This window comes from Bufo bufo, unplaced genomic scaffold (genome assembly GCF_905171765.1).
Source record: "Bufo bufo unplaced genomic scaffold, aBufBuf1.1, whole genome shotgun sequence".
NCBI lineage: Eukaryota > Metazoa > Chordata > Amphibia > Anura > Bufonidae > Bufo > Bufo bufo.
In genome coordinates this window covers 26,697-43,446 of record NW_024400082.1, presented here as the reverse complement: position 1 = coordinate 43,446, position 16,750 = coordinate 26,697, and the positions used below count along the sequence as shown (strand labels likewise).

Sequence of the window (16,750 nt, the reverse complement as noted above, 5' to 3'; positions counted from 1 at the left end):
AGGGAGACACAGGCAAACTTTACTCATTTATTATTACAGCACTGGAAAAGCTAAATGGTTACATCCAGCCAACTTGCTACAAAAGTACTAAATGGTCAATTCACAGGAACAACTCAGCATCCCAAGTGTGCACAACTGGCCCAAATCAAAACCAAGGTGCGTGGAGGTCCAAACACTTCATTCCCAGGTGATAAGCCAATTAACTAACCCATCAGTCTTTTTCCAACTCCCTGTTCAGAAAATCCATTTAATATATGGTCCCCAGATAGGGGACGTATCAGATATTAAACTCATAAGAACAGATTTATTTATTTACTTATTTATTTATTTATTTTTCTTTATTTCATACAAAACTCAGAAAACACCTCCCATGTTAAGTGATAAAGTCACAAATGTCCAACAAGAGTGAATGTGGTAAGAAGGAGCTGAGAGACTCCAAGTCCAGCTGTCGTTCCTCCGCACGGCCCGCCTCATAAAACCGGCCGGGGCTGCTGGGTGAGCAGGAGACCAAATCTCTTCTTGATGGAGAAGCGATGTCGGGAATACTTGTCATCAGGAGAGAAGCGGGCTGGATGGGCTGAAGAGGTCAGCTGTCCACTGGGAGCCACTTTCTTCATGGTGTACACCCGATCTCCCTGCTCATCCAGGTAATACTGCAGGAACATGTCTGCCGCGTACAGTATAAGAACAGATACTACACTTGATCTTAGCCAAAAGGGGGCCTCGACAACGGGGCCGCTTATCGCCATTGCAAAGCACTTCTCAAGGCAACAGCCTACGGGCCCCAGCCCCAGCCCCAGTCCGGGAGGCTTCCTTCTCCTCTCTCACAAAGCAGGGAAAACGTGCGTCCTACGCTCAGAAGTCACCAGCATTATGCTCCTCTTTGTGTTTGCCATCTGCATAGCTCTACCCCCACCCGCCACTTTTGCACACGCCTTTTCTTCACACGCAATTCCTGGTGCCATAGCACGCCAAGCAGAAAAACGCATAGGAGTGAATGGAGAAGTAGTAGTGAGAAAAAAAAAAAAAAAAACAGGAAGTATGCATTGTTGATTGTGATGTCACGGCCCCATTGTTGAGTGTTCCATCAGGGCCCTTGTGATGTCATCCAGTACTTGACCTTACTTGACCTCTTTGACCTCTTGACCTGACAAGCCTCTTGTGACACGTGCAGTGTTCCGTCCATTGTCCAGACAAGGCAGGTCCAGCTGCTGATACATAGGAAGTGCTGGACTACTTGTTAACCTCCAAATAATCCAGTTGGATAGGATCCACAAGAGGGAGACACAGGCAAACTTTACTCATTTATTATTACAGCACTGGAAAAGCTAAATGGTTACATCCAGCCAACTTGCTACAAAAGTACTAAATGGTCAATTCACAGGAACAACTCAGCATCCCAAGTGTGCACAACTGGCCCAAATCAAAACCAAGGTGCGTGGAGGTCCAAACACTTCATTCCCAGGTGATAAGCCAATTAACTAACCCATCAGTCTTTTTCCAACTCCCTGTTCAGAAAATCCATTTAATATATGGTCCCCAGATAGGGGACGTATCAGATATTAAACTCATAAGAACAGATTTATTTATTTACTTATTTATTTATTTATTTTTCTTTATTTCATACAAAACTCAGAAAACACCTCCCATGTTAAGTGATAAAGTCACAAATGTCCAACAAGAGTGAATGTGGTAAGAAGGAGCTGAGAGACTCCAAGTCCAGCTGTCGTTCCTCCGCACGGCCCGCCTCATAAAACCGGCCGGGGCTGCTGGGTGAGCAGGAGACCAAATCTCTTCTTGATGGAGAAGCGATGTCGGGAATACTTGTCATCAGGAGAGAAGCGGGCTGGATGGGCTGAAGAGGTCAGCTGTCCACTGGGAGCCACTTTCTTCATGGTGTACACCCGATCTCCCTGCTCATCCAGGTAATACTGCAGGAACATGTCTGCCGCGTACAGTATAAGAACAGATACTACACTTGCTCTTAGCCAAAAGGGGCCTCGACAACGGGGCCGCTTATCGCCATTGCAAAGCACTTCTCAAGGCAACAGCCTACGGGCCCCAGCCCCAGCCCCAGTCCGGGAGGCTTCCTTCTCCTCTCTCACAAAGCAGGGAAAACGTGCGTCCTACGCTCAGAAGTCACCAGCATATGCTCCTCTTTGTGTTTGCCATCTGCATAGCTCTACCCCCACCCGCCACTTTTGCACACGCCTTTTCTTCACACGCAATTCCTGGTGCCATAGCACGCCAAGCAGAAAAACGCATAGGAGTGAATGGAGAAGTAGTAGTGAGAAAAAAAAAAAAAAAAACAGGAAGTATGCATTGTTGATTGTGATGTCACGGCCCCATTGTTGAGTGTTCCATCAGGGCCCTTGTGATGTCATCCAGTACTTGACCTTACTTGACCTCTTTGACCTCTTGACCTGACAAGCCTCTTGTGACACGTGCAGTGTTCCGTCCATTGTCCAGACAAGGCAGGTCCAGCTGCTGATACATAGGAAGTGCTGGACTACTTGTTAACCTCCAAATAATCCAGTTGGATAGGATCCACAAGAGGGAGACACAGGCAAACTTTACTCATTTATTATTACAGCACTGGAAAAGCTAAATGGTTACATCCAGCCAACTTGCTACAAAAGTACTAAATGGTCAATTCACAGGAACAACTCAGCATCCCAAGTGTGCACAACAGGCCGCCCAAAGCAAAACCAAGGTGCGTGGAGGTCCAAACACTTCATTCCCAGGTGATAAGCCAATTAACTAACCCATCAGTCTTTTTCCAACTCCCTGTTCAGAAAATCCATTTAATATATGGTCCCCAGATAGGGGACGTATCAGATATTAAACTCATAAGAACAGATTTATTTATTTACTTATTTATTTATTTATTTTTCTTTATTTCATACAAAACTCAGAAAACACCTCCCATGTTAAGTGATAAAGTCACAAATGTCCAACAAGAGTGAATGTGGTAAGAAGGAGCTGAGAGACTCCAAGTCCAGCTGTCGTTCCTCCGCACGGCCCGCCTCATAAAACCGGCCGGGGCTGCTGGCTGAGCAGGAGACCAAATCTCTTCTTGATGGAGAAGCGATGTCGGGAATACTTGTCATCAGGAGAGAAGCGGGCTGGATGGGCTGAAGAGGTCAGCTGTCCACTGGGAGCCACTTTCTTCATGGTGTACACCCGATCTCCCTGCTCATCCAGGTAATACTGCAGGAACATGTCTGCCGCGTACAGTATAAGAACAGATACTACACTTGATCTTAGCCAAAAGGGGGCCTCGACAACGGGGCCGCTTATCGCCATTGCAAAGCACTTCTCAAGGCAACAGCCTACGGGCCCCAGCCCCAGCCCCAGTCCGGGAGGCTTCCTTCTCCTCTCTCACAAAGCAGGGAAAACGTGCGTCCTACGCTCAGAAGTCACCAGCATTATGCTCCTCTTTGTGTTTGCCATCTGCATAGCTCTACCCCCACCCGCCACTTTTGCACACGCCTTTTCTTCACACGCAATTCCTGGTGCCATAGCACGCCAAGCAGAAAAACGCATAGGAGTGAATGGAGAAGTAGTAGTGAGAAAAAAAAAAAAAAAAAACAGGAAGTATGCATTGTTGATTGTGATGTCACGGCCCCATTGTTGAGTGTTCCATCAGGGCCCTTGTGATGTCATCCAGTACTTGACCTTACTTGACCTCTTTGACCTCTTGACCTGACAAGCCTCTTGTGACACGTGCAGTGTTCCGTCCATTGTCCAGACAAGGCAGGTCCAGCTGCTGATACATAGGAAGTGCTGGACTACTTGTTAACCTCCAAATAATCCAGTTGGATAGGATCCACAAGAGGGAGACACAGGCAAACTTTACTCATTTATTATTACAGCACTGGAAAAGCTAAATGGTTACATCCAGCCAACTTGCTACAAAAGTACTAAATGGTCAATTCACAGGAACAACTCAGCATCCCAAGTGTGCACAACTGGCCCAAATCAAAACCAAGGTGCGTGGAGGTCCAAACACTTCATTCCCAGGTGATAAGCCAATTAACTAACCCATCAGTCTTTTTCCAACTCCCTGTTCAGAAAATCCATTTAATATATGGTCCCCAGATAGGGGACGTATCAGATATTAAACTCATAAGAACAGATTTATTTACTTATTTATTTATTTATTTTTCTTTATTTCATACAAAACTCAGAAAACACCTCCCATGTTAAGTGATAAAGTCACAAATGTCCAACAAGAGTGAATGTGGTAAGAAGGAGCTGAGAGACTCCAAGTCCAGCTGTCGTTCCTCCGCACGGCCCGCCTCATAAAACCGGCCGGGGCTGCTGGGTGAGCAGGAGACCAAATCTCTTCTTGATGGAGAAGCGATGTCGGGAATACTTGTCATCAGGAGAGAAGCGGGCTGGATGGGCTGAAGAGGTCAGCTGTCCACTGGGAGCCACTTTCTTCATGGTGTACACCCGATCTCCCTGCTCATCCAGGTAATACTGCAGGAACATGTCTGCCGCGTACAGTATAAGAACAGATACTACACTTGATCTTAGCCAAAAGGGGGCCTCGACAACGGGGCCGCTTATCGCCATTGCAAAGCACTTCTCAAGGCAACAGCCTACGGGCCCCAGCCCCAGCCCCAGTCCGGGAGGCTTCCTTCTCCTCTCTCACAAAGCAGGGAAAACGTGCGTCCTACGCTCAGAAGTCACCAGCATTATGCTCCTCTTTGTGTTTGCCATCTGCATAGCTCTACCCCCACCCGCCACTTTTGCACACGCCTTTTCTTCACACGCAATTCCTGGTGCCATAGCACGCCAAGCAGAAAAACGCATAGGAGTGAATGGAGAAGTAGTAGTGAGAAAAAAAAAAAAAAAAAAGGAAGTATGCATTGTTGATTGTGATGTCACGGCCCCATTGTTGAGTGTTCCATCAGGGCCCTTGTGATGTCATCCAGTACTTGACCTTACTTGACCTCTTTGACCTCTTGACCTGACAAGCCTCTTGTGACACGTGCAGTGTTCCGTCCATTGTCCAGACAAGGCAGGTCCAGCTGCTGATACATAGGAAGTGCTGGACTACTTGTTAACCTCCAAATAATCCAGTTGGATAGGATCCACAAGAGGGAGACACAGGCAAACTTTACTCATTTATTATTACAGCACTGGAAAAGCTAAATGGTTACATCCAGCCAACTTGCTACAAAAATACTAAATGGTCAATTCACAGGAACAACTCAGCATCCCAAGTGTGCACAACTGGCCCCAAATCAAAACCAAGGTGCGTGGAGGTCCAAACACTTCATTCCAGGTGATAAGCCAATTAACTAACCCATCAGTCTTTTTCCAACTCCCTGTTCAGAAAATCCATTTAATATATGGTCCCCAGATAGGGGACGTATCAGATATTAAACTCATAAGAACAGATTTATTTATTTACTTATTTATTTATTTATTTTTCTTTATTTCATACAAAACTCAGAAAACACCTCCCATGTTAAGTGATAAAGTCACAAATGTCCAACAAGAGTGAATGTGGTAAGAAGGAGCTGAGAGACTCCAAGTCCAGCTGTCGTTCCTCCGCACGGCCCGCCTCATAAAACCGGCCGGGGCTGCTGGGTGAGCAGGAGGCCAAATCTCTTCTTGATGGAGAAGCGATGTCGGGAATACTTGTCATCAGGAGAGAAGCGGGCTGGATGGGCTGAAGAGGTCAGCTGTCCACTGGGAGCCACTTTCTTCATGGTGTACACCCGATCTCCCTGCTCATCCAGGTAATACTGCAGGAACATGTCTGCCGCGTACAGTATAAGAACAGATACTACACTTCCTCTTAGCCAAAAGGGGCCTCGACAACGGGGCCGCTTATCGCCATTGCAAAGCACTTCTCAAGGCAACAGCCTACGGGCCCAAGCCCCAGACACAGTCCGGGAGGCTTCCTTCTCTCACAAACCAGGGAAAACGTGCGTCCTACGCTCAGAAATCACCAGCATGCTCCTCTTTGTGTTCGCCATCTGCATAGCTCCACCCCCACCCGCAAATTTTGCGCACGCAATTCCTGGTGCCATAGCACGCCAAGCAGAAAAACGTATAGGAGTGAATGGAGAAGTAGTAGTGAGGGGGGGAAAAAAAAAAAAAAAAAAAAAAAAAGGTATACAGCATTGTTGATTGTGATGTCATGGCCCCATTGTTGAGTGTTCCATCAGGGCCCTTGTGATGTCATCCAGTACTTGACCTTACTTGACCTCTTTGACCTCTTGACCTGACAAGCCTCTTGTGACACGTGCAGTGTTCCGTCCATTGTCCAGACAAGGCAGGTCCAGCTGCTGATACATAGGAAGTGCTGGACTACTTGTTAACCTCCAAATAATCCAGTTGGATAGGATCCACAAGAGGGAGACACAGGCAAACTTTACTCATTTATTATTACAGCACTGGAAAAGCTAAATGGTTACATCCAGCCAACTTGCTACAAAAATACTAAATGGTCAATTCACAGGAACAACTCAGCATCCCAAGTGTGCACAACAGGCCCGCCCAAAGCAAAACCAAGGTGCGTGGAGGTCCAAACAATTCATTCAGGTGATAAGCCAATTAACTAACCCATCAATCTTTTTCCATCTCCCTGTTCAAAAAATCCATTTAATATATGGTCCCCAGATAGGGGACGTATCAGATATTAAAAATAACTGATAAGAAAGAACAGATTATTATTATTTTTTTTTTTTTCTGAACGCACGCCCACCCAGACCTTTATTTTATACAAAAGTCAGAAAACACCTCCCATGTTAAGTGATAGATAAGGTCACAAATGTCCAACAAGAGTGAATGTGGTAAGAAGGAGCTGAGAGATTTCAAGTCCAGCTTTCGTTCCTCCGCACCGGCCAGCCTCATAAAACCGGCCGGGGCTGCTGGGTGAGCAGGAGGCCAAATCTCTTCTTGATGGAGAAGCGATGTCGGGAATACTTGTCATCGGGAGAGAAGCGGGCTGGATGGGCTGAAGAGGTCAGCTGTCCACTGGGAGCCACTTTCTTCATGGTGTACACCCGATCTCCCTGCTCATCCAGGTAATACTGCAGGAACATGTCTGCCGCGTACAGTATAAGAACAGATACTACACTTCCTCTTAGCCAAAAGGGGCCTCGACAACGGGGCCGCTTATCGCCATTGCAAAGCACTTCTCAAGGCAACAGCCTACGGGCCCAAGCCCCAGACACAGTCCGGGAGGCTTCCTTCTCTCACAAACCAGGGAAAACGTGCGTCCTACGCTCAGAAATCACCAGCATGCTCCTCTTTGTGTTCGCCATCTGCATAGCTCCACCCCCACCCGCAAATTTTGCGCACGCAATTCCTGGTGCCATAGCACGCCAAGCAGAAAAACGTATAGGAGTGAATGGAGAAGTAGTAGTGAGGGGAAAAAAAAAAAAAAAAAGGTATACAGCATTGTTGATTGTGATGTCATGGCCCCATTGTTGAGTGTTCCATCAGGGCCCTTGTGATGTCATCCAGTACTTGACCTTACTTGACCTCTTTGACCTCTTGACCTGACAAGCCTCTTGTGACACGTGCAGTGTTCCGTCCATTGTCCAGACAAGGCAGGTCCAGCTGCTGATACATAGGAAGTGCTGGACTACTTGTTAACCTCCAAATAATCCAGTTGGATAGGATCCACAAGAGGGAGACACAGGCAAACTTTACTCATTTATTATTACAGCACTGGAAAAGCTAAATGGTTACATCCAGCCAACTTGCTACAAAAATACTAAATGGTCAATTCACAGGAACAACTCAGCATCCCAAGTGTGCACAACAGGCCCGCCCAAAGCAAAACCAAGGTGCGTGGAGGTCCAAACACTTCATTCAGGTGATAAGCCAATTAACTAACCCATCAATCTTTTTCCATCTCCCTGTTCAAAAAATCCATTTAATATATGGTCCCCAGATAGGGGACGTATCAGATATTAAAAATAACTGATAAGAAAGAACAGATTATTATTATTTTTTTTTTTTTCTGAACGCACGCCCACCCAGACCTTTATTTTATACAAAAGTCAGAAAACACCTCCCATGTTAAGTGATAGATAAGGTCACAAATGTCCAACAAGAGTGAATGTGGTAAGAAGGAGCTGAGAGATTTCAAGTCCAGCTGTCGTTCCTCCGCACCGGCCAGCCTCATAAAACCGGCCGGGGCTGCTGGGTGAGCAGGAGGCCAAATCTCTTCTTGATGGAGAAGCGATGTCGGGAATACTTGTCATCGGGAGAGAAGCGGGCTGGATGGGCTGAAGAGGTCAGCTGTCCACTGGGAGCCACTTTCTTCATGGTGTACACCCGATCTCCCTGCTCATCCAGGTAATTTTTTTTTTTTTTTTTTTTTAAACCATTCAGGTTAATCATAAGCACTCATTATAACTTACTTTGAAAAAACAAGTTCTCTGTTGCTCTGATCAATCATCATCATGGCCATTCTTTATTTTTATTTCAAAAAAAGGAAATTTTTATTCCTTCACCAAAAACCTCCATTTCTTGTGTTTCCACACACCCTCTGCATCCATACCGCTCTTCTGATGTTCCCATAGATAAATCACATATATTCTAGACAAAACTAATCTCACACACTCATAGACTGGTACCTCCTTTCTGTTAAATACAAACAAATTTCTTACATCCCATAGACTTTCCATAACACACATCATTATAAACCATAACATCCTTGATTTCAATTTCCCACAAGCACCCAAACCAAACATTGCACATCTCCAATCTACATGTACCACCCCCGTCAGTTCCTTGACCAATCCTCCTAATTTCATCCATACTTCATTTGCATATCCACACTCCCAAAACAAATGCCTAACTGATTCATTTGCACCACATCCTCCTCTTGGACACATTTCCGACCTAACAAGATCTCTCCTCTTTTGCACCTCACGCACAGGCAATATATCATGAAAACCCATCCACGCAATGTCTTTCTGTCTATTTGTTACACCATCAATAGAAAACTTTTTCCACACCCCCATTGCATCACTCGACCTGAAACTAGAAATATCACAAACAATCTCCTTCTGACGTATTTTCGCCATCACACCTTTCTTATCTTTAAAACCATTCATACTAATTGACAACAAATCATTCTTCTTTATAAAATTCTCAATCATTGCATACCAAGCAGGACAGCTAAAAGCAACAGGCACTCTCGCATCCCGCACGTACCACCTCAGACCATACAACATCCATCCCGCAGCATACCGCACCATAAAAGAACTTTTATTCTTTTTCTCTAATAAGACCACAAAAAACTTAATATAATTTATACCTAAAAAAATATGCAAATTAGGTATTCCCATACCACCATTCTCACACACTTTGTATACATTCTCTCTCTTCAATTTTTCCATGCGACTTCCCCAAAAAAAGGTAAACATCATTTTCTCAACTTTCAGCAGTTTTTTAGCATTAACTGGGTATACCAAATATACAAAAAGAATCAAGGGAAAAATTATCGCCTTAATAATGAGCACCTTACCAGTAAATGTAAGCTCTCTCATCCGCCAAAAATTTATCTTCTTTTCAATCTTCATACAGCACTCATCCCAACTCTCATTCCCTTTCAAGTCCTCACCGAACCATATCCCTAAAACTTTTACCGCACCTTCCTCATTTTTCACATTCTCAAACTTAATACTTGCATCGCCAAAACATTTAAAAATACATTTATCCCAATTCACCTTAAAACCTGACGCTCCACAAAAAAGATCTAAACACAATCTACTTCTTCTAATTGCAGCCATATTATCATTCAGAATCACAATATCATCCATATAACTTAACACATTAACAGTTTGTCCCATACTTCCAGGAATCCGCAACCCAGACATAACTTTATCCTTTCTCATCACACATAACAGTACCTCAATTACACACACAAACAACATTGGCGACATCGGACATCCTTGTCTCACACCAGATCTAATCCGTATTTCCTCACTTAACCATCCATTCACCAAAAATCTGCTTTTAGCCTCCTTATACAAACTTTTAACACACTCTAAGAACTTTTTCGGGAAACCCATCCTTTCTAATACAACAAACATAAACTCATGCGCAACCCTATCAAACGCTTTCTCAAAGTCAACCATAAATAACATACATTTTTGCTTTCGACTCATACAATCACCAATTATATCACGCAATAATATTAAATTATCAGACATACTCCTGCCTGGAATGGCACATACCTGATCCTCACCCACAACATTCCCAATCACACTTCTCATCCTACCAGCCAATAACTTGCTAAAAACCTTGTAATCCGAGTTCAGTAAAGAAATCGGCCTCCAATTTTCAAGTTTTGTCTTTGACCCTTTTTTGTGGATCAAAACAACAACACTCTCTTTCATACTTTCACTCAACACCCCAAACTCCCACATAAACCTGCATACTTCCACCAAATCATCACCTATCCACGCCCAAGCTTTCTCATACAGCTCTATTGGGATACCATCCAAACCAGGGGTTTTATTTTTCTTACTTTCCTTAACCACATTCCTTATTTCAACACCAGTAATTTCCTTACACATATCCACACATTCCTCTTTACACAGTTTTTTATCCATCTTATCCAAAACCTCACTCATTAAACTTGCATCAATCCATTTTTTTTCAAACAACTCTTGATAAAAAACCTCAACCACACTCATCACTTCTTTTCCACTAACACTTTCCCCTTTCTTATTCATAATCTCTTCCATTTTATCTTTTTTGCTACATATCTTCTTAAAGAAGAATCTGGTGCATTTTTCATTTTTATCCAGATATTCCACCTTAGATCTATATATGATCTCTTTACCTTTTTTCTCAACAAACTTTTTCTTTTGTTTTTTCACTTCCATCAGTAAATCACTCACATCAACCCCTAATTCACGCAATTTTTTCAACCAATCATACCTCGCATTTAACTCTTTATATTCATTCCTTAACATGCGCGCTTTTTTATATCCCCATTTTTTAAAAAAAGACTTAATTTTACACTTCACCCACTCCCACCATTTTAACACATCACAATATTCCTTTTTCCTTTTTTTCCAACTCTCATATTCAGTTTTAAAATCAGCCATAATTTTTCCATCCTCCAAAAGACTGACGTTCAACTTCCACACTCCACGTCCATATTCACACCCCACTTCCCCTTCAAACTGACATAATAGGAACATATGATCAGTAAAACATACACTATCTTGCACAAATTTCTTACATTTCAATCCTCTACTAATGAAAACGAAATCTATCCTAGAACTAATATTTTCCCTATCTGATATAAATGTATCCATTGGTGACCTACCCATACACACCCCAGCATCTTCGAAGGAGTAATCTGTTATGATCTGACACAATTTTTTCCCCGTTACATCCTTTTTACCCCCTTCAATCACACAATTAAAATCTCCTAACAAAATAGTTGGTAACCTCCCTGACAAAAATACATTCAATTTCTCCAACAATTCCAATCTTTCTTCCTTTCTAACAGAACCATACACATTCACTATTCTTATCTTCCATTTTCCATATTTCACCACCGCACTCACACATCGACCTATTTCCACCACCGTATAATTATCAAAACTTAAATCCTTGTTATTAAGTAAGATTCCGACTCCATCGTTCTTATTTGCGTCTGAACCAGACCAAATTGAGTCGCCACCTAACCAATCTTTCCCACATAGGGAGTCTGAAATCCCACATTCTTGTAAGGCAATAATGTCAGCTTTTTGTTTCTTTAAGAAGTCAAAAACTACAGTTCTTTTATGCTTTGACTTTAACAGCCTAACATTCAGGGATAGTGCATTAAATGAAGCTTTGGTCTCCATATAATGATTTTTTGCCTTACATAATTATTGCAAGCCCACATCTTCCTCAACCTGGACTTTCGTGAGGCTGGTAGCCTGAGGAAAAGAGAGCAGTCCCGACTCCTTCTAAAAAAGGAACGTTATCCGGGATTGAAGTACCTGGATACACATCTTTTCTAACCGGACTCACCCCTTCTGCTTCTGATGGCGAAAAAACCCTCGGCCTTTTGGGGGTCATACCACATTCCTCCTCCGCTGGTCTAGTTGTACCCGTCGTGAAATCCCCTTGCCCTCCAAACTCCTCCTCTGCTGACGCTGCATCACTGCATTCCAAATCCGGTGTACGGGGCAGCGAGGATCCTACCTCACCTCCACCTTCTCCATCTCCGTGTAGTCCCGTCTGGACATCGGAGAGCTGAGGAATTTCATCTTCCACGGTGGAAATTTCCATCCCTCCTCCTTCTTCCTCCTGCTCGACCTCAACCGGCACCTCTATCTGAGGTTCTGGGTTCACGGCCCCTTCCTCAGAAGGCCCTGCAACATCTCCTCTCACCACATCTGTGTAGGTTCTTCTCTCAAACCTTGAGGGACATTTTCTAAAGACATGCCCCTCTCTCCCACACACATTACAAACTGGCTGGTTTGTACATGTCGCTGCCAAATGACCTGTCTTTCCACACAGGTTGCATTTCAGGAGAGTCTCAGTGCATCTGTCCTGAGTATGCCCGTACACCTTGCACTTTCGGCAGAACTCTGGAGCACCAGTAAAGAAAAGAATTCCAGCATCTCTCCCTATAGCAAACCTCTGAGGAGGATATCTCAAGCCGCCTGGACTATCAAGGTCCTCAGCAAAGCGAACAAAGTACTTGTATTTACCCGTCCAAATCCCTTCAGAATTTTTGACTGGGTGCGAGTAATGAATGTAAGTACAATAGTTTTGCAAAAACAATTCAATATTTTCTCTTCTTACGTATGGATTGAACATTAGAACAACCAAATGAACGTCCTCATTAAATAACAAAATAAAGGTTACCCCATCAAGTGCAGGATTCTTTTCATTCGTTTTCAGAAATAAATGAAGATTATGACATGCTCCTGCCGATTTCAAGACAAGGGTGTACATACCTTTCCTTGGGTCTTGTAAACAGAGAATATCTTCTCTTGCGACATGTAAAATCTTGAATAGTACTTCATGCACGAGATGCTCCAGCGTAAAGATGTTCCTTTTCTCCTCGTCGATGCAGATTCCAAAACCGAATTTGACCCGGGGTTCCCCGGTCCTGGCATGGCGGATCCTCACTCCCATGATCGCCTCTCCGAAAAAACCACCACCTACCCCCAATAGCAGCGGGCAGCTTAAGCCTGTAAAAGGCGATGCTGCAAGGCCGAGGGCATAGTTGGGCTTCTCCTGACAAGAGCAATCCAGGCAAGACCAAGGAGTACAGTATAAGAACAGATACTACACTTGATCTTAGCCAAAAGGGGGCCTCGACAACGGGGCCGCTTATCGCCATTGCAAAGCACTTCTCAAGGCAACAGCCTACGGGCCCAAGCCCCAGACACAGTCCGGGAGGCTTCCTTCTCTCTCACAAAGCAGGGAAAACGTGCGTCCTACGCTCAGAAGTCACCAGCATTATGCTCCTCTTTGTGTTTGCCATCTGCATAGCTCTACCCCCACCCGCCACTTTTGCACACGCCTTTTCTTCACACGCAATTCCTGGTGCCATAGCACGCCAAGCAGAAAAACGCATAGGAGTGAATGGAGAAGTAGTAGTGAGAAAAAAAAAAAAAAAACAGGAAGTATGCATTGTTGATTGTGATGTCACGGCCCCATTGTTGAGTGTTCCATCAGGGCCCTTGTGATGTCATCCAGTACTTGACCTTACTTGACCTCTTTGACCTCTTGACCTGACAAGCCTCTTGTGACACGTGCAGTGTTCCGTCCATTGTCCAGACAAGGCAGGTCCAGCTGCTGATACATAGGAAGTGCTGGACTACTTGTTAACCTCCAAATAATCCAGTTGGATAGGATCCACAAGAGGGAGACACAGGCAAACTTTACTCATTTATTATTACAGCACTGGAAAAGCTAAATGGTTACATCCAGCCAACTTGCTACAAAAGTACTAAATGGTCAATTCACAGGAACAACTCAGCATCCCAAGTGTGCACAACTGGCCCAAATCAAAACCAAGGTGCGTGGAGGTCCAAACACTTCATTCCCAGGTGATAAGCCAATTAACTAACCCATCAGTCTTTTTCCAACTCCCTGTTCAGAAAATCCATTTAATATATGGTCCCCAGATAGGGGACGTATCAGATATTAAACTCATAAGAACAGATTTATTTATTTACTTATTTATTTATTTATTTTTCTTTATTTCATACAAAACTCAGAAAACACCTCCCATGTTAAGTGATAAAGTCACAAATGTCCAACAAGAGTGAATGTGGTAAGAAGGAGCTGAGAGACTCCAAGTCCAGCTGTCGTTCCTCCGCACGGCCCGCCTCATAAAACCGGCCGGGGCTGCTGGGTGAGCAGGAGACCAAATCTCTTCTTGATGGAGAAGCGATGTCGGGAATACTTGTCATCAGGAGAGAAGCGGGCTGGATGGGCTGAAGAGGTCAGCTGTCCACTGGGAGCCACTTTCTTCATGGTGTACACCCGATCTCCCTGCTCATCCAGGTAATACTGCAGGAACATGTCTGCCGCGTACAGTATAAGAACAGATACTACACTTGATCTTAGCCAAAAGGGGGCCTCGACAACGGGGCCGCTTATCGCCATTGCAAAGCACTTCTCAAGGCAACAGCCTACGGGCCCCAGCCCCAGCCCCAGTCCGGGAGGCTTCCTTCTCCTCTCTCACAAAGCAGGGAAAACGTGCGTCCTACGCTCAGAAGTCACCAGCATTATGCTCCTCTTTGTGTTTGCCATCTGCATAGCTCTACCCCCACCCCCCACTTTTGCACACGCCTTTTCTTCACACGCAATTCCTGGTGCCATAGCACGCCAAGCAGAAAAACGCATAGGAGTGAATGGAGAAGTAGTAGTGAGAAAAAAAAAAAAAAAAACAGGAAGTATGCATTGTTGATTGTGATGTCACGGCCCCATTGTTGAGTGTTCCATCAGGGCCCTTGTGATGTCATCCAGTACTTGACCTTACTTGACCTCTTTGACCTCTTGACCTGACAAGCCTCTTGTGACACGTGCAGTGTTCCGTCCATTGTCCAGACAAGGCAGGTCCAGCTGCTGATACATAGGAAGTGCTGGACTACTTGTTAACCTCCAAATAATCCAGTTGGATAGGATCCACAAGAGGGAGACACAGGCAAACTTTACTCATTTATTATTACAGCACTGGAAAAGCTAAATGGTTACATCCAGCCAACTTGCTACAAAAGTACTAAATGGTCAATTCACAGGAACAACTCAGCATCCCAAGTGTGCACAACTGGCCCAAATCAAAACCAAGGTGCGTGGAGGTCCAAACACTTCATTCCCAGGTGATAAGCCAATTAACTAACCCATCAGTCTTTTTCCAACTCCCTGTTCAGAAAATCCATTTAATATATGGTCCCCAGATAGGGGACGTATCAGATATTAAACTCATAAGAACAGATTTATTTATTTACTTATTTATTTATTTATTTTTCTTTATTTCATACAAAACTCAGAAAACACCTCCCATGTTAAGTGATAAAGTCACAAATGTCCAACAAGAGTGAATGTGGTAAGAAGGAGCTGAGAGACTCCAAGTCCAGCTGTCGTTCCTCCGCACGGCCCGCCTCATAAAACCGGCCGGGGCTGCTGGGTGAGCAGGAGGCCAAATCTCTTCTTGATGGAGAAGCGATGTCGGGAATACTTGTCATCAGGAGAGAAGCGGGCTGGATGGGCTGAAGAGGTCAGCTGTCCACTGGGAGCCACTTTCTTCATGGTGTACACCCGATCTCCCTGCTCATCCAGGTAATACTGCAGGAACATGTCTGCCGCGTACAGTATAAGAACAGATACTACACTTGATCTTAGCCAAAAGGGGGCCTCGACAACGGGGCCGCTTATCGCCATTGCAAAGCACTTCTCAAGGCAACAGCCTACGGGCCCCAGCCCCAGCCCCAGTCCGGGAGGCTTCCTTCTCCTCTCTCACAAAGCAGGGAAAACGTGCGTCCTACGCTCAGAAGTCACCAGCATTATGCTCCTCTTTGTGTTTGCCATCTGCATAGCTCTACCCCCACCCGCCACTTTTGCACACGCCTTTTCTTCACACGCAATTCCTGGTGCCATAGCACGCCAAGCAGAAAAACGCATAGGAGTGAATGGAGAAGTAGTAGTGAGAAAAAAAAAAAAAAAACAGGAAGTATGCATTGTTGATTGTGATGTCACGGCCCCATTGTTGAGTGTTCCATCAGGGCCCTTGTGATGTCATCCAGTACTTGACCTTACTTGACCTCTTTGACCTCTTGACCTGACAAGCCTCTTGTGACACGTGCAGTGTTCCGTCCATTGTCCAGACAAGGCAGGTCCAGCTGCTGATACATAGGAAGTGCTGGACTACTTGTTAACCTCCAAATAATCCAGTTGGATAGGATCCACAAGAGGGAGACACAGGCAAACTTTACTCATTTATTATTACAGCACTGGAAAAGCTAAATGGTTACATCCAGCCAACTTGCTACAAAAGTACTAAATGGTCAATTCACAGGAACAACTCAGCATCCCAAGTGTGCACAACTGGCCCAAATCAAAACCAAGGTGCGTGGAGGTCCAAACACTTCATTCCCAGGTGATAAGCCAATTAACTAACCCATCAGTCTTTTTCCAACTCCCTGTTCAGAAAATCCATTTAATATATGGTCCCCAGATAGGGGACGTATCAGATATTAAACTGATAAGAACAGATTTATTTATTTACTTATTTATTTAT

The 16,750-nt window shown here is 44.5% G+C and overlaps 6 protein-coding genes and 1 pseudogene across 6 annotated transcripts; all 7 read right to left on the bottom strand.

Annotated features, from left to right (window-relative positions):
• Nucleotides 1–1,748: 1,748 nt before the first annotated feature.
• LOC120983448 (H/ACA ribonucleoprotein complex subunit 3) lies at nucleotides 1,749–1,950 on the bottom strand. Its single transcript, XM_040413192.1, has one exon. It carries the CDS (start codon nucleotides 1,941–1,943, stop codon nucleotides 1,749–1,751), a length of 195 nt encoding a protein of 64 aa, XP_040269126.1. The 5' UTR covers nucleotides 1,944–1,950.
• Nucleotides 1,951–4,302: 2,352 nt separating this feature from the next.
• LOC120983426 (H/ACA ribonucleoprotein complex subunit 3) lies at nucleotides 4,303–4,504 on the bottom strand. Its single transcript, XM_040413168.1, has one exon. It carries the CDS (start codon nucleotides 4,495–4,497, stop codon nucleotides 4,303–4,305), a length of 195 nt encoding a protein of 64 aa, XP_040269102.1. The 5' UTR covers nucleotides 4,498–4,504.
• A 974-nt stretch (nucleotides 4,505–5,478) lies between these two features.
• On the bottom strand, nucleotides 5,479–5,781 carry LOC120983425 (H/ACA ribonucleoprotein complex subunit 3). The gene has a single exon (XM_040413167.1). It carries the CDS (start codon nucleotides 5,772–5,774, stop codon nucleotides 5,580–5,582), a length of 195 nt encoding a protein of 64 aa, XP_040269101.1. The 5' UTR covers nucleotides 5,775–5,781; the 3' UTR covers nucleotides 5,479–5,579.
• A 1,087-nt stretch (nucleotides 5,782–6,868) lies between these two features.
• Nucleotides 6,869–7,067, bottom strand: LOC120983424 (H/ACA ribonucleoprotein complex subunit 3). Its single transcript, XM_040413166.1, has one exon. It carries the CDS (start codon nucleotides 7,065–7,067, stop codon nucleotides 6,873–6,875), a length of 195 nt encoding a protein of 64 aa, XP_040269100.1. The 3' UTR covers nucleotides 6,869–6,872.
• Nucleotides 7,068–14,337: 7,270 nt separating this feature from the next.
• Nucleotides 14,338–14,539, bottom strand: LOC120983428 (H/ACA ribonucleoprotein complex subunit 3). Its single transcript, XM_040413170.1, has one exon. It carries the CDS (start codon nucleotides 14,530–14,532, stop codon nucleotides 14,338–14,340), a length of 195 nt encoding a protein of 64 aa, XP_040269104.1. The 5' UTR covers nucleotides 14,533–14,539.
• Nucleotides 14,540–15,514: 975 nt separating this feature from the next.
• Nucleotides 15,515–15,817, bottom strand: LOC120983429 (H/ACA ribonucleoprotein complex subunit 3). Its single transcript, XM_040413171.1, has one exon. The coding sequence runs from the start codon at nucleotides 15,808–15,810 to the stop codon at nucleotides 15,616–15,618; it is 195 nt and encodes a 64-aa protein (XP_040269105.1). The 5' UTR covers nucleotides 15,811–15,817; the 3' UTR covers nucleotides 15,515–15,615.
• Nucleotides 15,818–16,679: 862 nt separating this feature from the next.
• On the bottom strand, nucleotides 16,680–16,726 carry LOC120983450 (annotated as a pseudogene).
• Nucleotides 16,727–16,750: the final 24 nt, after the last annotated feature.